This window comes from Myotis lucifugus, unplaced genomic scaffold (assembly GCF_000147115.1).
Source record: "Myotis lucifugus unplaced genomic scaffold, Myoluc2.0 scaffold_734, whole genome shotgun sequence".
Classification (NCBI taxonomy): domain Eukaryota; kingdom Metazoa; phylum Chordata; class Mammalia; order Chiroptera; family Vespertilionidae; genus Myotis; species Myotis lucifugus.
This window is the reverse complement of record NW_005871782.1, coordinates 173,751-193,027: the sequence shown is the minus strand read 5'-3', so window position 1 is coordinate 193,027 and position 19,277 is coordinate 173,751. Positions and strand designations below refer to the sequence as shown.

The 19,277-nt window shown below is 44.3% G+C and overlaps 1 protein-coding gene across 1 annotated transcript in view; it reads left to right on the top strand.

Moving 5' to 3' along the window:
- Positions 1–18,456: 18,456 nt before the first annotated feature.
- Positions 18,457–19,277, top strand: part of MAP2K2 (mitogen-activated protein kinase kinase 2) — a 25,699-nt gene continuing 24,878 nt past the window's right edge. The window contains exon 1 of the mRNA XM_023746812.1: positions 18,457–18,526. Within this exon, the coding sequence (XP_023602580.1) occupies positions 18,457–18,526 (70 nt within the window). The remainder of the gene's footprint in view (positions 18,527–19,277) is intronic.

The window sequence follows — 19,277 nt, the reverse complement described above, 5'->3', positions numbered from 1 at the left end:
CTTCAACCTCCTTCCTGGAGGACCTCCCTCCATGGTCTCCTGAAAAGTGGGGGGTTAACTTGTGTTTCCTCCTTGCCCTAATTCTGCCACCTGCCACCTGCCAAGGCCTCCAGGGCTTCCCCCTCCTGGGATCACAATCCAGGCTTTACACACTTGAAGGGTTTTCAATGAATTCAATCAAAGAAGTCAACACTCTTGAACAGTGTTGTTACTTTCCAAAGCCTATATATATATATATATATATATATATATATATATATATATATGCCTACAACCTCTTAGTTTATGCTTTTTAACTGTATCTTGCATTTGGATAGCATGCCATTCTTTGTTCCCGCAAAGTGTTTCAACCTGCATCATTTCATTTGACACCTGCAAGGACTTGCATTTCACAGTAACGAAATAGGACAGAGCAGGTAAGTGATACGTATGCTTAGACTAACACAATATTGGGACCAAAACAGAAGACTCAAGTGTAGGGTGTGCTGACTCTGGCTGGTGAGATTCAATGATGCACAGCTCTGTCTAATGCCGTGTTCAATGATATTACATGGGTAGCATGAAACTGGCCACAGTGGGAGTATTTACACCACAGGAAATGGCAAATGCTAAAAATTAGGGGTTTTCCTCCTCAGGAGAGCCTCTTGTTACACATTAACCAGCCCACCCAGCAGACTCAAGCTTCCTTGATCCGATCCAATCCGATTCTGCTGCACACACCCATCTTGCTTTTGCATAAGCACTTTTTGTTGTTGTTAGTCCTCACCCGAGGATATTCTTCCATTGATTTTTAGAGAGAGTAGAAGGGAGAAGAGAGACACACAGAGAGAAACATTGATGGGAGAGAGACACATCAATTGGTTGTCTCCAGGGTCAAGCCTGCAACCAACGTATGTGCCCTTGACGGGAACTGAACCCAGGACCCTTCAGTCTGCAAGCCAATGCTCTATCCACTGAGCCAAACCAGCTGGGGCCTGCATAGCTCTTTAGAAGGGTTTTTCTTATTAGAATAGCGTGGCCTATGAGCATGGAGCTGGGATCAAGTCCCAATTCTAGCACTTGATAACTTTATTCTGCCTCTCCTGGTCTTAGTTTTTTTTGTTGTTGTTGTTGTTTGTCTATAAAGTAGAAATAATATATTCTGTGTGGATCAGATGAGGGCCGGGGTGGCCACTGGGTTTTGGATGTGAGCAGAGCATCAAGAATACAGCAGCCAGCCGAAACCGGTTTGGCTGGAAGAAGGTGCCCATGCCAGCGGACTCAAGGGTCCCGGGTTCGATTCCGGTCAAGGGCATGTATCTGGGTTGTGGGCACATCCCCAGTGGGAGATGTGCAGGAGGCAGCTGATCGATGTTTCTCTCGCATCGATGTTTCTAACTCTCTATCTCTCTCCCTTCCTCTCTGTAAAAAATCAATAAAATATATTAAAAAAAAAAAAAAAAAAAAAAGAATACAGCAGCCAGAGAGGAGGGCAGTTCTCCTCAGAGAAAGTAAATTCAAAATGTGCCAGGGACTCACTAGAAGATAAGTCACTCCCTTTCAGGACATTCATTCATTCATTCATTCATTCCCTCCCTCCACCAAATACTATTTATGAACCATCCAGCATACTAAGCCTTTATCTATTTCTTCACAGGTATTAGAATGATGCTTGAACCTTCCTCCTTACAAAAACACACACACACAAAACAGTGATTATTAATAAGATCAGTGCTACCTCTCCAAGACATCAGAGAAAGTAAATTCAAAATGAACTGTATCAGTTCCTACTGCAAATGCAAGGAGTTCTCCTGCTACGTCCATCATTCCTAGAAGTTCAACCTTGTTTTCAGAGTTAACTGCTGATGGTTGAAAATGGCTTGTATATCCAACTGCCTTTTCGGTGTCTCTATATGAGGGTCTTACGAGAATCTCCAACTCAACACAGCCGAATGAGCTCCTGCTCTTCCCCCAGACCTGCCCCTCCTGCTGCTGTTCCTGTTTTACTAAACAGAAGCTCCGTCCTTCCAGGAGCTCAGATCAAACCGCTGGACTGGCCCCGACTTTTCTCTCTCTCCCACTCCACATCCGGCATCAGCAGTCTCATCGCCTCTGGCTCACTCACCCTGCTCCAGCCACAGGGGCTTCCACACTGCTCCTCCAACACACCAGGCACGGGCCTGTCCCAGGGCCTTTGCACTGGCTGTTTCCTCTGCCTCAACACCCTTCCCCCAGATATCTATGGGGCACACTCCCAAGTTTTATGCCTTAGCCCACATGTCACCTTCTGAATGAGACCTTCCCCTCACATTCTACTTAAAACTGTAACCTTGGCTGAGTCAGTGTGGCTCAGTGGTTGAATGTGGACCTATGAACCAGGAGGTCACGGTTTGATTCCTGGTCAGGCTATATGGCCGGATTGCCTGCTCAATCCCCAGTGTGGAGTGTGCAGGAGGCAGCCGATCAATGATTCTCTCTCATCATTGATGCTTCTCTCCCTCACTCTCCCTTCCTCTCATAAATCAATAAAAATATATTTATAAATACATAAAACTGTAACCTTGCCCTGGCCAGATAGCTCAGTTGGTTAGAGCACCATCCCGATACTCCAAGATTGCGGGTTCGATTCCCAGTCAGGGCACATAAAAGAATCAACCAATGAATGCATAAATAAGTGGAACAACAAATTGAGCTCTCTCTCAAAAAGCAATTTAAAAAAACACTGCAACCTATCCCTAGTCCCACCTTTTGCTCTCCCTCTCCATGCTTTACCAACATTGAAAATATGTTTACTTTACTATTTTACTTTTATGTGCTATTTATCTCCAACCAGACTGTGAGGTTCATGAGAGCAGGCACTGGGTCTAATTCACTTTGTGACTAGGCCAATGTACAGTAAGGATACAATAAAGATTTATTGACTGAATAAAACTTGAGAGAAAGGATTTACCTTAGCTGATACTAAATAACATGGGCATTTTTTTCAATTAAATTATAATTGACATATAATATTATATTAGTTTTAGGTGTACAACATAGTAGTCAATATTTTTATACATTATGAAATAATTACAATAAGTCTAGTTACTATCTGTCACCATACAAAGTTATTACAATGTTGACTGTCTTCACTATGCTGTACATTACATCCCTGGGGTTTATTTTTGTTGTTGCTTTTGGTTAATCCTCACCTGAGGATTTTTTTTTCTAAATATACTTTATTAATTTCAGAGGGGAAGGGAGAGGAAGAGAGAGATAGAAACATCAATGATGAGAATCATTGATTGGCTGCCTCCTGCACGCCCCCTACTGGGGATGGAGCCCGCAACCCAGGCATGTGCCCTTGGCTGGAATCGAACCTGGGACCCTTTAGTCCACAGGCCAACGCGCTATCCATTGAGCCAAACCGGCTAGGGCGAGGATATTTTTTCCATTGCTTTTTTAGAGAGAATAGAAGGGAGTGGGAGAGACAGTGAGAGAAACATTGATGTGAGAGAGATACATGACTGGTGCCTCCTGCTTGTGCCCCAACTGGGGCGGGGACTGAGCCTGCAACCGAGGTATGTGCCCTTGACCAGAATAGAACCTGGGACCCTTCAGTCGCGGGCTGGTGCTCTATCCACTGAGCCAAACTGACTAGAGTGGATTTATTTATTTTATAACTGGAAATTTGTACCTCTTAATCCCCTTCACTAATTTTACCCATCCCCCCACCCTCCCTCCCTGTGGCAACCAACAGTTTATTCTCTGTATCTATGAGTCTATTTCTGTTTTGTTTTGTTTGTTCATTTGTTTTGTTTTTTAGATTTCACATATAAGTGAAATCATATAGTATTTGTCTTTCTCTGTCTGGCTTATTTCACTTAGCATAACACCTTCCGAGTCCATCCATATAGTTGCAAATGGCAAGTTCCATTCTTTTTTATTGCTGAGTAATATTCTATTGTATGTATGGAGCACATCTTCTTTATCCACTCGTCTATTGATGGTTGCTTCCATATCTTGGCTATTATAAATAATGCTGAAATGAACATAGGGGTGCGTATACCATTTGGAATTAGGGTTTTCGTGCCTTTGGATAAATACGTGGAATTGCTGGCTCATATGGTACACCTAATTTTAATTTTTTGAGAACCTTCATACTATTTTCCATAATGCCTACACCAATTTACAATCCCACCACAGTGCACAGGTTCCTTTTCCTCTATATCCTCACCAACACTTGTGTGTGTTTTTATTTACTGATAACAGCCATTCTAACAGGTGAGGTGATTTTTCATGGTGGTTTTGATTTGCATTTTTCCATGGACATGTGTTTTACCCCAAATACCTTCCAACATAAATGATACCCTATATCGGAAGTTGGCAACATACGGCCGATAGGCCGAATCCAGCTCATGCCCACAAGTTAAGAGCAAATTTTACATTTTTCAACTGGTTGAAAAAAAAACTTTAAGAATATTTTCTGAGCCCGGCTGGTGTGGCTCAGTGGTTGAGCATCTATCTATGAACCAGGTGGTCACCAGTTTGATTCCCAGTCAGGGCACATGCCTGGGTTGTGGGCTCAATCCCCAGTGTGGGGTGTGCAGAAGGCAGCCGACCAATGATTCTCTCTCATCATTGATATTTCTCTCTCTCTCTCCCTTCCTCTCTGAAATCAATAAAAATAGATTTCAAAAATAAGAATATTTTCTGCCCAGCCAGGTGTGGCTCAGTGGTTGAGCGTCGACCCAGGAACCAAGAGGTCACCGGTTCGATTCCCAGTCAGGGCATATGCCTGGGTTGTAGGCTCAATCCCCAGTGTGAGGTGTGCAGGAGGCAGCCGACCAATGATTCTCTCTCATCATTGATGTTCTATCTCTCTCTCCCTCTCCCTTCCTCTCTGAAATCAATAAAAATATATATATTTTAAAAAGAATATTTTCTGACACTGAAAATGGTATGAAATTCAAATTTCAGTGTCCACAAATACAGTTTTATTGGCACACAGCCACCCCCATCTGTTTATTCAGCATCTGTGGCTGTTGCTGCTACAAAGGCAGAGTCAAGTCGTTGCAAAAGAAACCGTCTGACCATCAGAGCGGGAAATATTTACTATCTGGCCTTTTACGGAGAAAGTGCGCCACGTCCTGCTCTGATGTCAAAGGAGGGACGTTGCCAAAGGGAAAACTGAGGCCCAGAGGCTGAAACAAACTTTTCAAGGCTCCACATTTTTGAGGGGCTCCTCATTTGCCAAATTATTCGAACAGTAACTCCTGTGCTTCAGAGGAAACACAGCAAAGGCATTGACAAAGACCTCCATAAACTGAAGGTCACCTGGGCAACAACCTTGAGAGAAATCTGCACACTCCTATCTTGCCAAGCCCAGGAGATTTTCAATTGCCCCTGTTAAAAAAAAAAAAAAAAAAGTCATGTTCTCTCCAGATACCTTGAGTTTGGACTTTGATCGGAGTAATTAAGACATCGCATTTGACTTCATCCCTTTGGGAGCATTTTATTGGCACAGTCACAAGTCGGGGGCAAAAGCCAATGCACATCCATGGAGACAAAAAGCAGACTCGTGGTTGCTAGGGGTTGGGGGAGAGGCTGGGTTGTGACTGCTAATGAGGATGGAGTTTCTTTCGAGAATGATGAAAACGTTCTAGAATTAGAAAGTGGTGATGGTTGCACAACCCAGTGAATATACTAAAAACCACTGAATTGTGTACTTTTAAACGGCAGATTTTACATTTACAGTACGTCTCAATAAAAAAAATTAACAAGCCCTGACCGGTTTGGCTCAGTGGATAGAGCGTCAGCCCGCGGACTGAGGGGTCCCAGGTTCGATTCCGGTCAGGGGCATGTGCCTTGGTTGCGGGCACATCCCCAGTAGGTGTGTAGGAGGCAGCTGATCGATGTTTCTCTCTCATCAATGTTTCTAACTCTCTATCCCTCTCCCTTCTTCTCTGTAAAAACTCAATAAAAATATATTTAAAAAAATTAACAAGACAACAAACATCTGTTTATTACCAAATAATAGTGCTTATGACATAAATAAATGGGAAAGCAAAAAATAAATTTTATCTAATACCTCCCCCCCCCCGCTCCCCCAAATTCCTTTCATTTTCAACTTTTTCTCCTGGTTCTTGTTCATTTGCACAAACTGTAAAATAGGTATCAACTTGACCATCCATTGGTCAAGGCATGGTACAAAATAATTTTTAAAAACTTCTAGGGGTGGGGAGTGGGAAAAATTCGTGAAGGGGGTCAAAAAATACCAAATTCCAGTTATAAAATTAATAAGTCCTGGGGTGACTATAGGTTATAATACTGTGTTGTGTGTTGAAAAGTTGCTAATAGAGTAGATCTTAAAAGTTCTCATCACAAGAAAAACAATTTTATAACTATGTGGGTGATGGATGTTAACTAGACTTATTGTGGTGGTCATTTCACAATCCTATATAATAAAAGGGTAATATGCAAATAGACCGAACAGCAGAACAACCAAACAACCAATCAAAGCGTGATATGCTAATGATATGCTAAGGCTGCTCAACCACTTGCTATGACGTACACTGACCACAGGGGGCAGACAATCAACTGGTCGACCAGTTGCTATGACATGCACTGACCACCAGGGGGCAGATGCTCCGACTAGTAGGTTAGCTTGCTGCTGGGGTCCAGCCAATCGGGACTGAGTGAGATGGGCCGGACATGCCCTGGAGCCCTCCCACAGTCCCTCCCCGGCCCAATCGTGCACCAGTGGGGTCCCTCAGCCTGGCCTGCGCCCTCTCGCAATCCAGGACCCCTTGGGGGACGTTAGAGAGCCAGTTTCAGCCAGATCCCACAGGCCACTCCCCTTGGGAGGGTGCCAGATGCAGGGTTCATGGCAGGCGAGCGCTGTTGTGGTAGCGCGAGCCTCACCCGATCAGCCTCTGGGCCTCAGTTTTCCCTTTGGCCACGTGATTCCCTCCTGTGACATCAGAGCAGGACGTGGCGCACTTTCTCCGTAAAAGGCCAGATAGTAAATATTTCCCGCTCTGATGGACTGAGTCCAAACACAAGCCCACAGCAGGCACAGTGGGGCTGGGATGAGCGGGAGTGGCAGGTAGGAGCTGTGGCGGCATTGGACTGCAGGTTTCGACCTGATCCCTGCAGGCCACCCTGAGGGACCCCACCCGTGCACAATTTGTGCACTGGGCCTTTAGTATATACATAAAATGAGTCATTATGTTATACACCTAAAACTGATATGTTATATGTCAATTATGTCTCAATTTTTGTTATATTTATTATTGAGAGTATTAATTATATCTCAATTTTTAAAAAGATTTTAAAAGAAGGAATTCTAGATGGCACCCCAGAGACGAACCTCTGTGCTCCTGCACATCCTGTTCCCTCACTGTGCATTCTCTCCCCACCCTATACCCCTTCCTCTCTCTGACTAGCTAAGTACCTGAACCTATGTTGAGGCAGGGAAGGAGTGCAAAATTTTTTTTGTTTAATTAAGTAATTAGTAAATATCCATATTCCCTAGCATATGTCTCTGCCTGGCAGAGTAGACACTCAATAAATGTTAGCTGGATGAATGCATGCCATGTTGGTGAAGGAATAGCTCAACTCTTCAGTGTATAAAGGCAGTGGTGTACTTCAGTGTTTAAGAACCAACTCTCTGGGGAAGGGAATTTATATATCTCTATATATCAATATATCTAATACACTGCATATATTGCATGAATTATATGCATTATATAATCCTATACTAGAGGCCCGGTGCACAAAAATTTGTGCACTCGGTGGGGGGGGTCCCTCAGCCTGGCCTGCGCCCATTTGCAGTCCAGGACCCCTTGGGGGATGTCCACCTGTTGACTTAGGCCCACTCCCCAGGGAATCAGGCCTAAGCTTGCAGTCAGACATCCTTCTGGCACCCAGGGAGCCCTCAGGGAATGTCCGACTAAAAGCTTAGGCCCCCAAGGGATCGGGCCTAAACTGTTGGACATTCTTAGTGCTGCCACGGAGGTGGGAGAGGCTCCTGCCACCACCTCTGCGCTGGCCAGCCATGAACCAGCTTCTGGCTGAGTGGCACTCCCCATATGGAAGTGCACTGACCACCAGGGGGCAGCTCCTGCATTGAGCGTCTGCCCCCTGGTGGCCAGTGCGCATCATAGCAACCGGCCATTCTGCCGTTCAGTTAATGTGCATATTAGCCTTTTATTATTATTATATAGGATGTCCCTATTTCCCCCCTTTTGCCCCCTCTACCCAGCTCTTGCCCCCCACTTCTCTCTGGCCATCACCATACTGTTGTCTGTGTCCATGGGTTGTGCATATATTTTCTTTGGCTAATCCCTTCTTTAAATTCACTTCTTTAAATTTTTATTTTCAGATAAGTGCTTATAACTGCACTATTATATATTTTCTATTATATCATTTAGAATTAAGATATTTTTTAATTGAACCCTTGTAAATTTTAGCGCAATTTAATAAATTATGCTAGAAGCAATTAGATTTTTCATGTAATGCAGATACATTTCAATTAACATTTTATTAATTTTTAATTTTTTAATATTTTAATTTGAAATAATCTCATACATGTAAAAAAAAACTATAAAATACTACAGCATATTATATGTACCCTTCACCCAATTTCTTAGGTGTTAATAATTTAAACATAACCATTATACAACTAACAAAATTTGGAATATATTTTTTATAAACTCTTTAATGTTACTTAACCCATTTACTTTGCTTGTGTTAATCTTCACCCAAGGATATTTTTCCATTGAATTTTAGAGAGAGTGAAGGGAAAGGGAGAGACACATTGATTGGTTGCCTCCTGCACATGCTCTGATAGGGACTGGGGATCAAGCCAGCAACTGAGGTACATGCCCTTGATTGGATCGAACCTGGGACCCTTCAGTCCAAGGGCTAATGCTCTATCCACTGAGCAAAACAGACTGCAGCTTAATTCATTTACTTTTAATCTACATGTGTCTTTATATTTAAAGTGGGTCTTGTTTTTGATTAACCCTCATAATCTATCTTTTAATTGGTGCATTTATGCCACTGACTTTCAGAGTGCTTACTGATAGAGTTTACTGATAGTGCTTACTGATAGTGCTTACTGATAGTGCCATATCTGGCGGCTTCTGGGGCTTCCGGGGCCCGCCAGTGACCCGGGACCGATCTGGTCCCAGGCGGCAGGCAGGTGGCTCCTGGGGCTGGCAGGGCTTGCGGGGCCGGCGTGCCTGTAGCCCGGGACCGGATCCGGTCCCAGGCGGCAGGCAAGTGGCTTCTGGCATCGCCCACGGGGGCCTGGATGGCGGCTCCTGCTGGCGGCTCACGCTGTCCTGCCCTTCCTGCAGTATGCAAATTAGCTGCCATCTTTGTTGGTGGTTAATTTGCATATCTCGCTATTTAACCGATGGGAGGCGTAGTGAAGGTACGGTCAATTACCATGTTTGGCTATTATTAGATAGGATAATAAAACCCTTATATGCAAATCGACCGAACGGCAGAATGACTGGTCGCTATGACATGCACTGATCACCAGGGGGCAGGCACTCAACGCAGGAGCTGCTCCCTGGTGGTCAGTGCACTCCCACAGGGGGAGCGCCACTCAGCCAGAAGCCAGGCTCATGGCTGGCAAGCACAGCGGCGGTGGCAGGAGCCTCTCCCGCCTCCATGGCAGCGCTAAGGAACCCGAGGGGGATGTCTTTAGGGGAGCAGGCCTAAGCCGGCAGTTGGACATCCCCCTTGGGGTCCCGGACTGTGAGGGGTCACAGGCTGGGTTGAGAGACGCCCCCGCCCCCCAGTGCACAAATGTCGTGCACTGGGCCTCTAGTGTATATATAAATTACAAATGTTACTGACATGAAAATGTAGCATGCAATTTACAAGTAATAAGAAAATATCCAACATTCTATTATAAATTTCATACAGCCATTTGAATCTCAAAGTATGTTTTTATTGATTTTGTTTTTGTTAATCCTCACCTGAGGATATTTTTTCCATTGATTTTTTTTTGTTTTAAGAGAGAGAGACCGTGGGAGGGAAGGAAGGAGGAGTAGCGGGGAGAGGAGGGAGGGAGAGAGAGAGAGGAGAGAAACATTGATATGAGAGAGACACACCCATTGGTTGCCTCCCACACGCACCCCGACCAGGCCAGGGATCGAACCTGCAAACCAGGTACATGTCCTTGACCGGGAATCAAACCACTAAGCCACACTAACTAAGCTGTTTTTATTAATTTTTGCCAAACTCTTATTTCCATGGCCAACCTTTGGTTGCAAATAAGGTAACAAATGTAGTTCTGACATGAATGTTAGCAATATTTTCATTTGCATTAATAAGTGACATGAGAGTGAAGACATATATTGGAATTTCACTTGTTCATTAATAACATGTCTTCTTTGATGTATCAGATAAAAGTTTTTGAGTACTGGAAATATTTCCCCATTTTTCTGTGCTATTCACAATCTAACAACTGCAGACATGATGACACATTTTAGAATTTAATCAGCATTATTAACTTTTATCCATCATTTTTTAAAAATATATTGTATTGATTTTTTACAGAGAGGAAGGGAGAGGGATAGAGAGTTAGGAACATCGATGAGAGAGAAACATCGATCAGCTGCCTCCTGCACACCCCCTACTGGGTATGTGCCTGCAACCAAGGTACATGCCCTTGACCGGAATCGAACCTGGGACCCTTCAGTCCGCAGGCCGACGCTCTAGCCACTGAGCCAAACCGGTTAGGACTATCCATCATTTTTTAAGTCCTGAACCAGAGGTTGTTATGCTATAGCCTTCCACCTGTTTGTATGAATAAAGTTTTATTGGCACAAGGCCACGCCCATTTGATTAGCATTTTCTGGGGCTGTTAACTAGATGCAATAGAGGGCCTACAAAGCAGAAAAAATTTGCTATCTGATCCTTTACCAAAAAAAGTTTTTTGACCCTGCCCTGGCTGGGTAGCTCATCCCCATATACCATGGTTGTCGGTTCAATCTCTGGTCAGGGCACATATAAGAAGCAACCAATGAATGCATGGGTAAATAGAACAAGTTGATGTTTCTCTCTCTTCTCTCTCTCTCTTTCTCTTCCCCCTCCCTCACTTCCTCTTTCTATAAAATCAATAAATAAAAAATAGCCCTAACCAGGTTCGATTCCGGTCAGGGGCATGTACCTTGGTTGCAGGCACATCCTCAGTAGAGGGTGTGCAGGAGGCAGCTGATCGATATTTCTCTCTCATTGATGTTTCTAACTCTCTGTCTCTCTCCCTTCCTCTCTGTAAAAAAATCAATAAAATATATTTTTTAAAAAAATAAAGAGCTTCTCTCATTTAAAAGAAAGTTCTTGACCCTTGATCTAGACAATCAAAAACACAATAAATCAAGCCCCCATCTGTAACATTTGCCAATTTCCATGGTGTACATGCCTCCAACATGGCCCATGTTAAGCTGCCAGTGTGATGTCAATGATGCAAAGTTGAAAAGATATGCAGTAGATAGCTCATCATCACACACTGTCTCCACCAAACAGATACAACGACAAAAATAGCAAAAACAGATGAAAATTAAATTAAAAGCTCGCATAATGAAGGATTCAGTTGTATTTAGTACATTCACAATGTTTTGTGGCCATCAGCTCTATCAAACATTGTCATTGCCCCAAAAGGAAACCCAGTACCTACTGGTATTAATTGTCCCCCTTTCCTCTCCCCCCGCCCCCGGCACCCACCACTCTACTTTCTGTCTCTGTGGATTTGACTCCATAGGGACCACCTATAAAGGGAATCATACTAATTGTCCTTTTGTGGCTGCTTTATTTCACTGGGCAGGTCCTCCAGGTTCATCCACGTGGTAGCAGGTGTCAGAATATCTTCCCTTTTTAAGGCTGAATAATACTGTGGATGAACCACATCATGTTCATCCACTCATCAGTTGATGGGTGTTTGGTTTGTTTCCACCTTTTGGTTACTGTGAACTACGCTGCTACACATATGAGTGTTTAAGTATCAGTTTGAGTCTCGGCTTTCAGTTCTCTTAGGTATTTACTCAGAAGTGGAATTACTGGGTCGAATGGTAGTTCTGTTTAATTTTTTGAGGAACTGCCATATTGTCCTTGTTTGTTTATTTAAATTTTTTTATAAAAGTTGTAAAAAATAACACAGAATTCATCTGTACCCTTTATGCAGCTTTCCCACAGATAATATCCTATATAGCTAGAGAAAATACCCAAACCAGAGAATTCAAATTGCTACAATAGACATTTTTTATTCCACCAGCTTTTACATGCACTCATTCTTTTGTAATGTGTATAGGTCTATGGAGATGTGTCACATGTTGAGATTCAGTCACCACCACCACCGTAATCAGAATACAGAACATTTCCATCACCTCAAAGAAAATCTCTTGCCCTAGCCGGTTTGGCTCAGTGGACAGAGGGTCAGCCTGCGGACTGAAGGGTCCCGGGTTCAATTCTGGTCAAGGGTACATGCCTGGGGTTGTGGGCTCCATCCCCAGTAGGGGGCGTGCAGGAGGCAGGTGATCAATTATTCTCTCTCATCATTGATGTTTCTATCTCTCTTTCCCTCTCCCTTCCTCTCTGAAATAAATAAAAATATATTTAAAAATTAAAAAAAGAAAATTCCTCATAGTCATAACCTTCCCCAAGTCCTGACACCTGGCAATCTCTGTTCTTCATCACTATAATTTTGTCACTCAAAGAATGTCAGGCACGCGCTCTCTTTAGGGAGTATGACTGTGCCATTCCCTCACAGGCACATAAAAAATAAAAAAAAAGAATGTCATATAAAAGGAACCAAGTTACTATGTAGTTCTTTGAGACTGTCTTCTTTCACACAGCCTTTGAGCTTCACCTAAGTTGGTACATGTATCCATCGTTTGTTCCTTTTTATTACTGAACTAGAGGCCTGTTGCACAAAGAGATTCGTGCAATAGGCTTCCCTTCCCCTGGCTGCCGGCACCGGTTTTCCTCCGGCACCCAGGACCCAGGCCTTCGCTCCGACCGGAGCCACCTTCAAGTCCTCGCTGCTCTGGCCGGAGCCGCCTTCAGTCTTCGCTCCGCCACTTGGTGCCTATGTATGCATATTAGCTGCCATCTTTGTTAGGTTAATTTGCATACTCTCCTGATTGGCTGGTGAGTGTAGCGAAGGTATGGTCAATTTACATGTTTGTCTATTATTAGGTAAGATAGTATCTCATTGTATAAAATTAATCCACAATTTGTTTATCATTTAACCCACGGAAGGACTTTCGGGTTGTTTCCAGTTTGGGGACAATTATAAACAAAGCTTTATGAACATTCATGTTCAGGTGTTTGTGTGAACCTGCAAGTTCATTTCTCTTGGGTCAACACCCAGGAGTGGGATTGCTGGGTCATAAGGTAAGTGTGTACTTAACGTTCTAAGAAACTGCCAGGTCATTTTTTTTGGGGGGGTGGGGTAGGGGGCTGTACCATTTTTGTATCCCCACCAGCAACTGAAGAGTCCCAGTTGCTCAGCATCATTGCCGGCACTTGGTATTGTCAGCATTTTAAATTTTATTTCAAACTTTGCATTTCCCCAATGGCTAAAGGTGCTGAGCCATTTTCAATGTATACAAATAGTGTCATAGAGACTCCTCCATCACTTTAAGTTCCTAAGGCTTTTTTATGTTATTGTCATTTGGGAGTCTTCTGCTGCTTAATATTTCTTTGTGAGACTATACTAAGAAAGAATTTTCCATTGATGGATATTGGTGTCCTTTCCAGATGTGTGCCATCAAGAACATTAACGTGTGTGTCTCCTGGTCATACAAAGGCAAGAGTTTCCTAGGTTATATGCCTAAGAGCAGAATTCCCGGGCCGTAGGGTATTCCAGAGAACGTGAAACTGCTTCCCAAAAGGGTGGGGTCAGCCGTTCTTTCAGTTAATCCATTGCTCAGGTGAGAGAATAAAGTTCAGGGTGCGTGTGGGGCAAGTGTGTACACATGTGATAGTAATGCTAGATTGTGCCTAAACAAGATAAATATCGCCTTGAATTGAATCTATCAACAAAGCTATTAAAAATTTATTTCCTGGGGGTGGGGAGAGTGATTTAGGAGCCACCCAAGTCTCTGGGACCACGGAACAGATGTACTAAGAATGATGTGACTGGAAGCAATGATAAGGAGAGAGATATGTGCTCACTAATAAAGATAGAGTAGGAGGTGGAGGGCGTGCATCTGTACTGTAACCTCAATAATAAAGCTGCATGTTCTATAACAAGTGCCGAGAAACAGGTAATTAGCAGGAAATGCATCTCCCCAAGGACAGGAACACCCATTTCATTTATTCAAGTAGCATTTATGTGTGACGCTTCGACTCTAATGAGCTGGACAGGAAGAAAGACAAACCCAACATCTTCATGCCCTCAAAATAGTCATAACTAGTAAAAAAGGCAAAATAAGCCCTAGCTGGTTTGGTTCAATGGATAGAGCGTTGGCCTTCAGACTAAAGGGTCCTGGGTTCGATTCTGGTCAAGGGCACATGCCTGGGTTGTGAGCTCGGTCCCCAGTGGGGGGCGTGCAGGAGGCAGCCAGTCAATGATTCTCTGTCATCATTGATGTTTCTATCTCTCTCTTCCTCTCCCTTCCTCTCTGAAATCAATAAAAATATGTATTTTTTAAAAAGGTAAAATGAAAGAGTAGGGATGTAAATCAGAATGCAGCAAGAGCCGCCCTAGCTGTTTGGCTCAGTGGATAGAGTATCACCTGAGGACTAAAGGGTTTCGGGTTGGATGCAGGTCTAGGGCACATACCTCGGTTGCAGGCTCAATCTCTGGCCTGATCAGGGCACATGTAGGAGGCAACCAAGCGATGTGTCTCTCTCACATCGATGTTTCTCTGTGTGTCTCCCTCTCCCTCCCTAAAAATCAGTGGGAGCCCTGGCTGGTTTGGCTTAGTGGACAGAGTGTCAGCCTGCAAACTGAAGGGTCTGGGTTTGATTCCAGTCAAGGGCACATGCCCGGGTTTCGGGCTCGATCCCTGGTGTGGGGTGTGCAAGAGGCAGCCAATCAATGATTCTCTCTCATCATTAAAGTTTCTATCTCTGCCCTAACCGGTTTGGCTCAGTGGATAGAGCATCGGCCTGCGGACTCAAGGGTCCCGGGTTCGATTCTGGTCAAGGGCATGTACCTTGGTTGCAGGCATATCCCCAGTAGGGAGTGTGCAGGAGGCAGCTGATCAATGTTTCTCTCTCATTGATGTTTCTAACTCTCTATCCTTCTCCCTTCCTCTCTGTAAAAAATCAATAAAATATATATTTAAAAAAAAAGTTTCTATCTCTCTTTCCCTCTCCTTTTCTCTCTGAAATCAATCTATACTAATAAAAGAGTAATATGCTAATTAGACCGGGAGACCTTCCGGACAAAGCTGGGGGCTTGGCCCGCCTGCAAACCACCCTCAAAGGGCCCTCAGCCCCTCGCCCAGGCCCACCCTGCCCCCAGCGGGGACCCTCACCCTGATGTGGGCATGGCCAGCCTGCAAACGGCCATCAGCCCCTAGCCCAGGCCCAACCTGCCCCCCATGGGGACCCCCACCCTGATCCGAGACCCCCCTTTAGGGCAGACCAGCCAGCCCCCATCCGTGCACCAGGCCTCTATCTATACTAATAAAAGGGTAATATGCTAATTAGACTGGGAGACCTTCCAGACGTCCTTCTGGACAAAGCCATGGTGGCAGGGCCAAGGCAGAGGAGGTTAGGGGCGATCAGGCCAGGAGGGGAGGGCAGTTGGGGGCGAGCAGGCCAGAAGGCATAGTGGTTAGGGGCGATCAGGCAGGCAGGCAGGTGAGTGGTTAGGAGCCAGCGGTCCTGGATTGCAAGAGGGATGTCCGACTGCCAGAGATCGGGCCTAAACCAGCAGTCGGACATCCCCTACTGCCAGAGATCGGGCCTAAACATCCCCCAAGGGGTCCCAGATTGGAGAGGGTGCAGACCGGGCTGAGGGACACCCGCGCACCGGGCCACTAGTAAAAATATGTTTAAAGATAAATAAGTAAATAAAAATCAATGGGAAAATAACCAAAAAAAAAAAAAAGAATGCAGCAAGAGCCATCAACCAGAAACAAACAGATGCATAGAGAATGCCAAGAAGTAGGAAAGTAGCAGGAAGCAGGAGAATCAGACTTTATAGAAAAGGTGGTATGTAAGCTGAGACCCCAAGTAGGAGCCAAGGAGAACTGAAAATTCTGCACTGAGGCTTACCCAAAGGCTGAGAAGTAATGAGAACGGAAAATTCTGATTATGAGAAAAGACTTGATCTCTTTAACCTCCTCAAGAAGGTTCTCTGGGGAGGGCAATCACCAAGTACACCCTATAGAATATTATATAGCAAAGAAAAAGAACAAATTATTGTTAGATGCAATCACTTGGCTGATTCTCAAAAATACTGTTGGGAGCAAAGGAAGCTGGGACATAAAAGAGTTCATACTGGCCCTGGCCGGTGTGGATTTGATTACTAACCCATACCGGCCAAAGGGTTGAGGGTTTGATTCCCGGTCAAGGGCACATATCTGGGTTGTAGGTTCAATCCCTGGCCTCAGTCCAGGTACATGTGAAAGGCAACCAATTGATGTGTCTCTCTCACATTGATGTTTCTCTCTCTCTCTCTCTCTCTCCACTCTCTCTAAAAGTCAATGGAAAACATCTAACCTAAAGCCAGAAGGATTAACAACAAAAAAGAGTTCATACTGTACAATTCCATTTCTGAGAAGCTCTACAACATGCAAAACAAATCTATGGGACGGAAATCAAAATCTAAGGTATCTCTGGACAGTGGTGGGCTACAATCAGCTTGTCCTAGCTCATAGATGCCTGTTGTTAACGTTCTTTCCAATTCCATGATAATCAGCTGTGGTGAAAATATTTATACCACAATAATGGAGTAATGTGGTTCTGGCTGGGTAGCTCAATTTGTTAGAGTGTCGTCCCAATAAGCCAAGGTTTTGGGTTCGATCCCAGTCAGGGCACATACAAGAAGCAACCAATGAATGCATATAGGTGGAACAACAAGTCAATGTCTCCCTCTACCCCCTCCCCCCCTCATTTCTAAAGCCCGCTGTTAAACATTTACCAGCACACTATTGCTAGGTGGGGCGAGGGAATTATTAACTGAATAGGGCACTGAAGAAACTCTGGAGTGATGTAAATGTTCTCCGTCTTATTTCCGGGAATGGTCACATGGGTACATACCATGGTAAAACCTCAAGAAATTGAACACTCAATTTAATTATATGTAAGCTATAGACCATTTTTAAAAAGGACTATAGGCATATATAGCCTAAAATAAAATATGCTATCGAGATCAATTTGCAGAACAGGAAGAAGGTGAAAATGCCCTGAGCTGCGAAAGGTCATGGCATTATCTGAGGTCAGCTGAGCATTCTCCTGAATTTTGGGTGAGTGGGAGCAGTGTGAGGCAAAACTAAAAAGGCCCAGATTGTAGAAGACAGGCATGTCTGGGAGTAGTTTTAATCAGGGAAGAGCTATGGTTACATTTTTGCATCTTTAGAGCATTGTTACATTTTGCAATTGTGTATACATATTTTTAAATATATTTTTATTGATTTCAGAGAGTAAGGGAGAAAGAGACACACACACATCAATGATGAGAGAGAATCATCGACCAGCTGCCTCCTACACTACGACCCCCAGTGGGATCGAGCCTGCAACCCGGGCATGTGCCCCAACCAGGAATCGAACCCATGACCTCCTGGTTCATAGGTCGATGCTCAACCACTGAGTCACCTGGCTGGGCTGCAATGATGTATATTGTGTATCTTTTAAACATTGTATCTCTGATGCCCAGCACTGTATCTAGCACATGAAGGGCATTGCAAATTAACTGTTAAAAGAAGAACTGAGGGGCAGCTGGACAGGAAGTGAGCAGGACTGAGCCAGAGAGATCAGGGGACCTGGGCTGGACGCTGGAAGACAATGTTGACTGAGCCTTTCCCTCTGTTTCTTCCCATGTGGTTCCCAAAGGTACACCCTACCATAAAATGTACACTGGTGCTCAAAGACGTGACAAAGAGAAAAGCAATGTGGTGAATTTTACCTAGAGTCAACTTTTCCCCCATTAAATGACTGTCCTTTATTCGGTGCCACGTACTGCCATCTTTAGAAGAGTTAGTGTTTCTCATAAAATGGTGCGGCCACTGTGGAAAACAGTATAGTGGCTCCTTAAAAAAATCAAATATAGAATTACCCTCCGATCCAGACATTCCATTTCTAGGAAGACACCCAAAAGAACTGAAAGCAGGGACTTGAACAGATATTTTACATCCATTTTTTATACCCATTATCAAAGCATTATTCGCAATAGCCAAAAGGTGGGAATATTCAAATGTCTACCAACGGATGAATGAACCAATGAAATGGGGTCCATCCATACCATGGAATATTATTCAGCCTTAAAAAGAGAGGCTGTTCTGACACCTGCTACAACTATGGATGACCCTTGAAGACACTGTGCTGAGTGCGACCAGCCAGACACGACAGGACAAATACTGTGTGATTCCAGGTATATGATGTCCCTAGAGGAGTCAGATTCACAGAGAAGGAAGTAGATGGTGGGAGCCAGGGGCTGGGGGAGGAGGAGTTAGCGTTTAATGGGGACAGAGTTCTGCTGCGGGAAGATGGGAAAGTTCTGGAGGTGCACGATGGTGATGTTGCACAACAATGTGAATGCACTGAATGTCACTGAACAATACACTTTAAAATTGCTTTAAAAAAGGTACATTTGGCTGTAGCCGGTTGGGCTCGGTGGAGAGAGCGTCGGCCTGCGAACTGAAAGGTCCCAGGTCCAGGGGCACATGCCGGGCTGTGAGCTCGATCCCCAGTGGGGGGCGTGCAGGAGGCAGCCAATCCATGATTCTCTCTCGTCTCTTCCTTCCTCTCTGAAATCAATAAAAATATATTGGGGGGGAAAAAGGTACACTTGTTACATATATTTACCACAATAAAAGTATTTTTAAAAACACCTTTCTCGCCCTGACCGGTTTGGCTCAGTGGATAGAGCGTCGGCCTGTGGACTGAAGGGCCCAGGGTCGATTCCGGTCAAGGGCATGTACCTTTGGGTGCGGGCACATCCCCCAGGTGGGAGGTGTGCGGGAGGCAGCTGGTCGATGTTTCTCTCTCATCGATGTTTCTAACTCTCTGTGAAAAATCAATAAAATATATTTTTAAAAAAAAAATGCGGCCTTTTCTCCCCACAAAACGAGTGGGTTCTTTTTGAAGGTGGGGGGGGGCTTGCGTGTCCATATTGGCGAGAA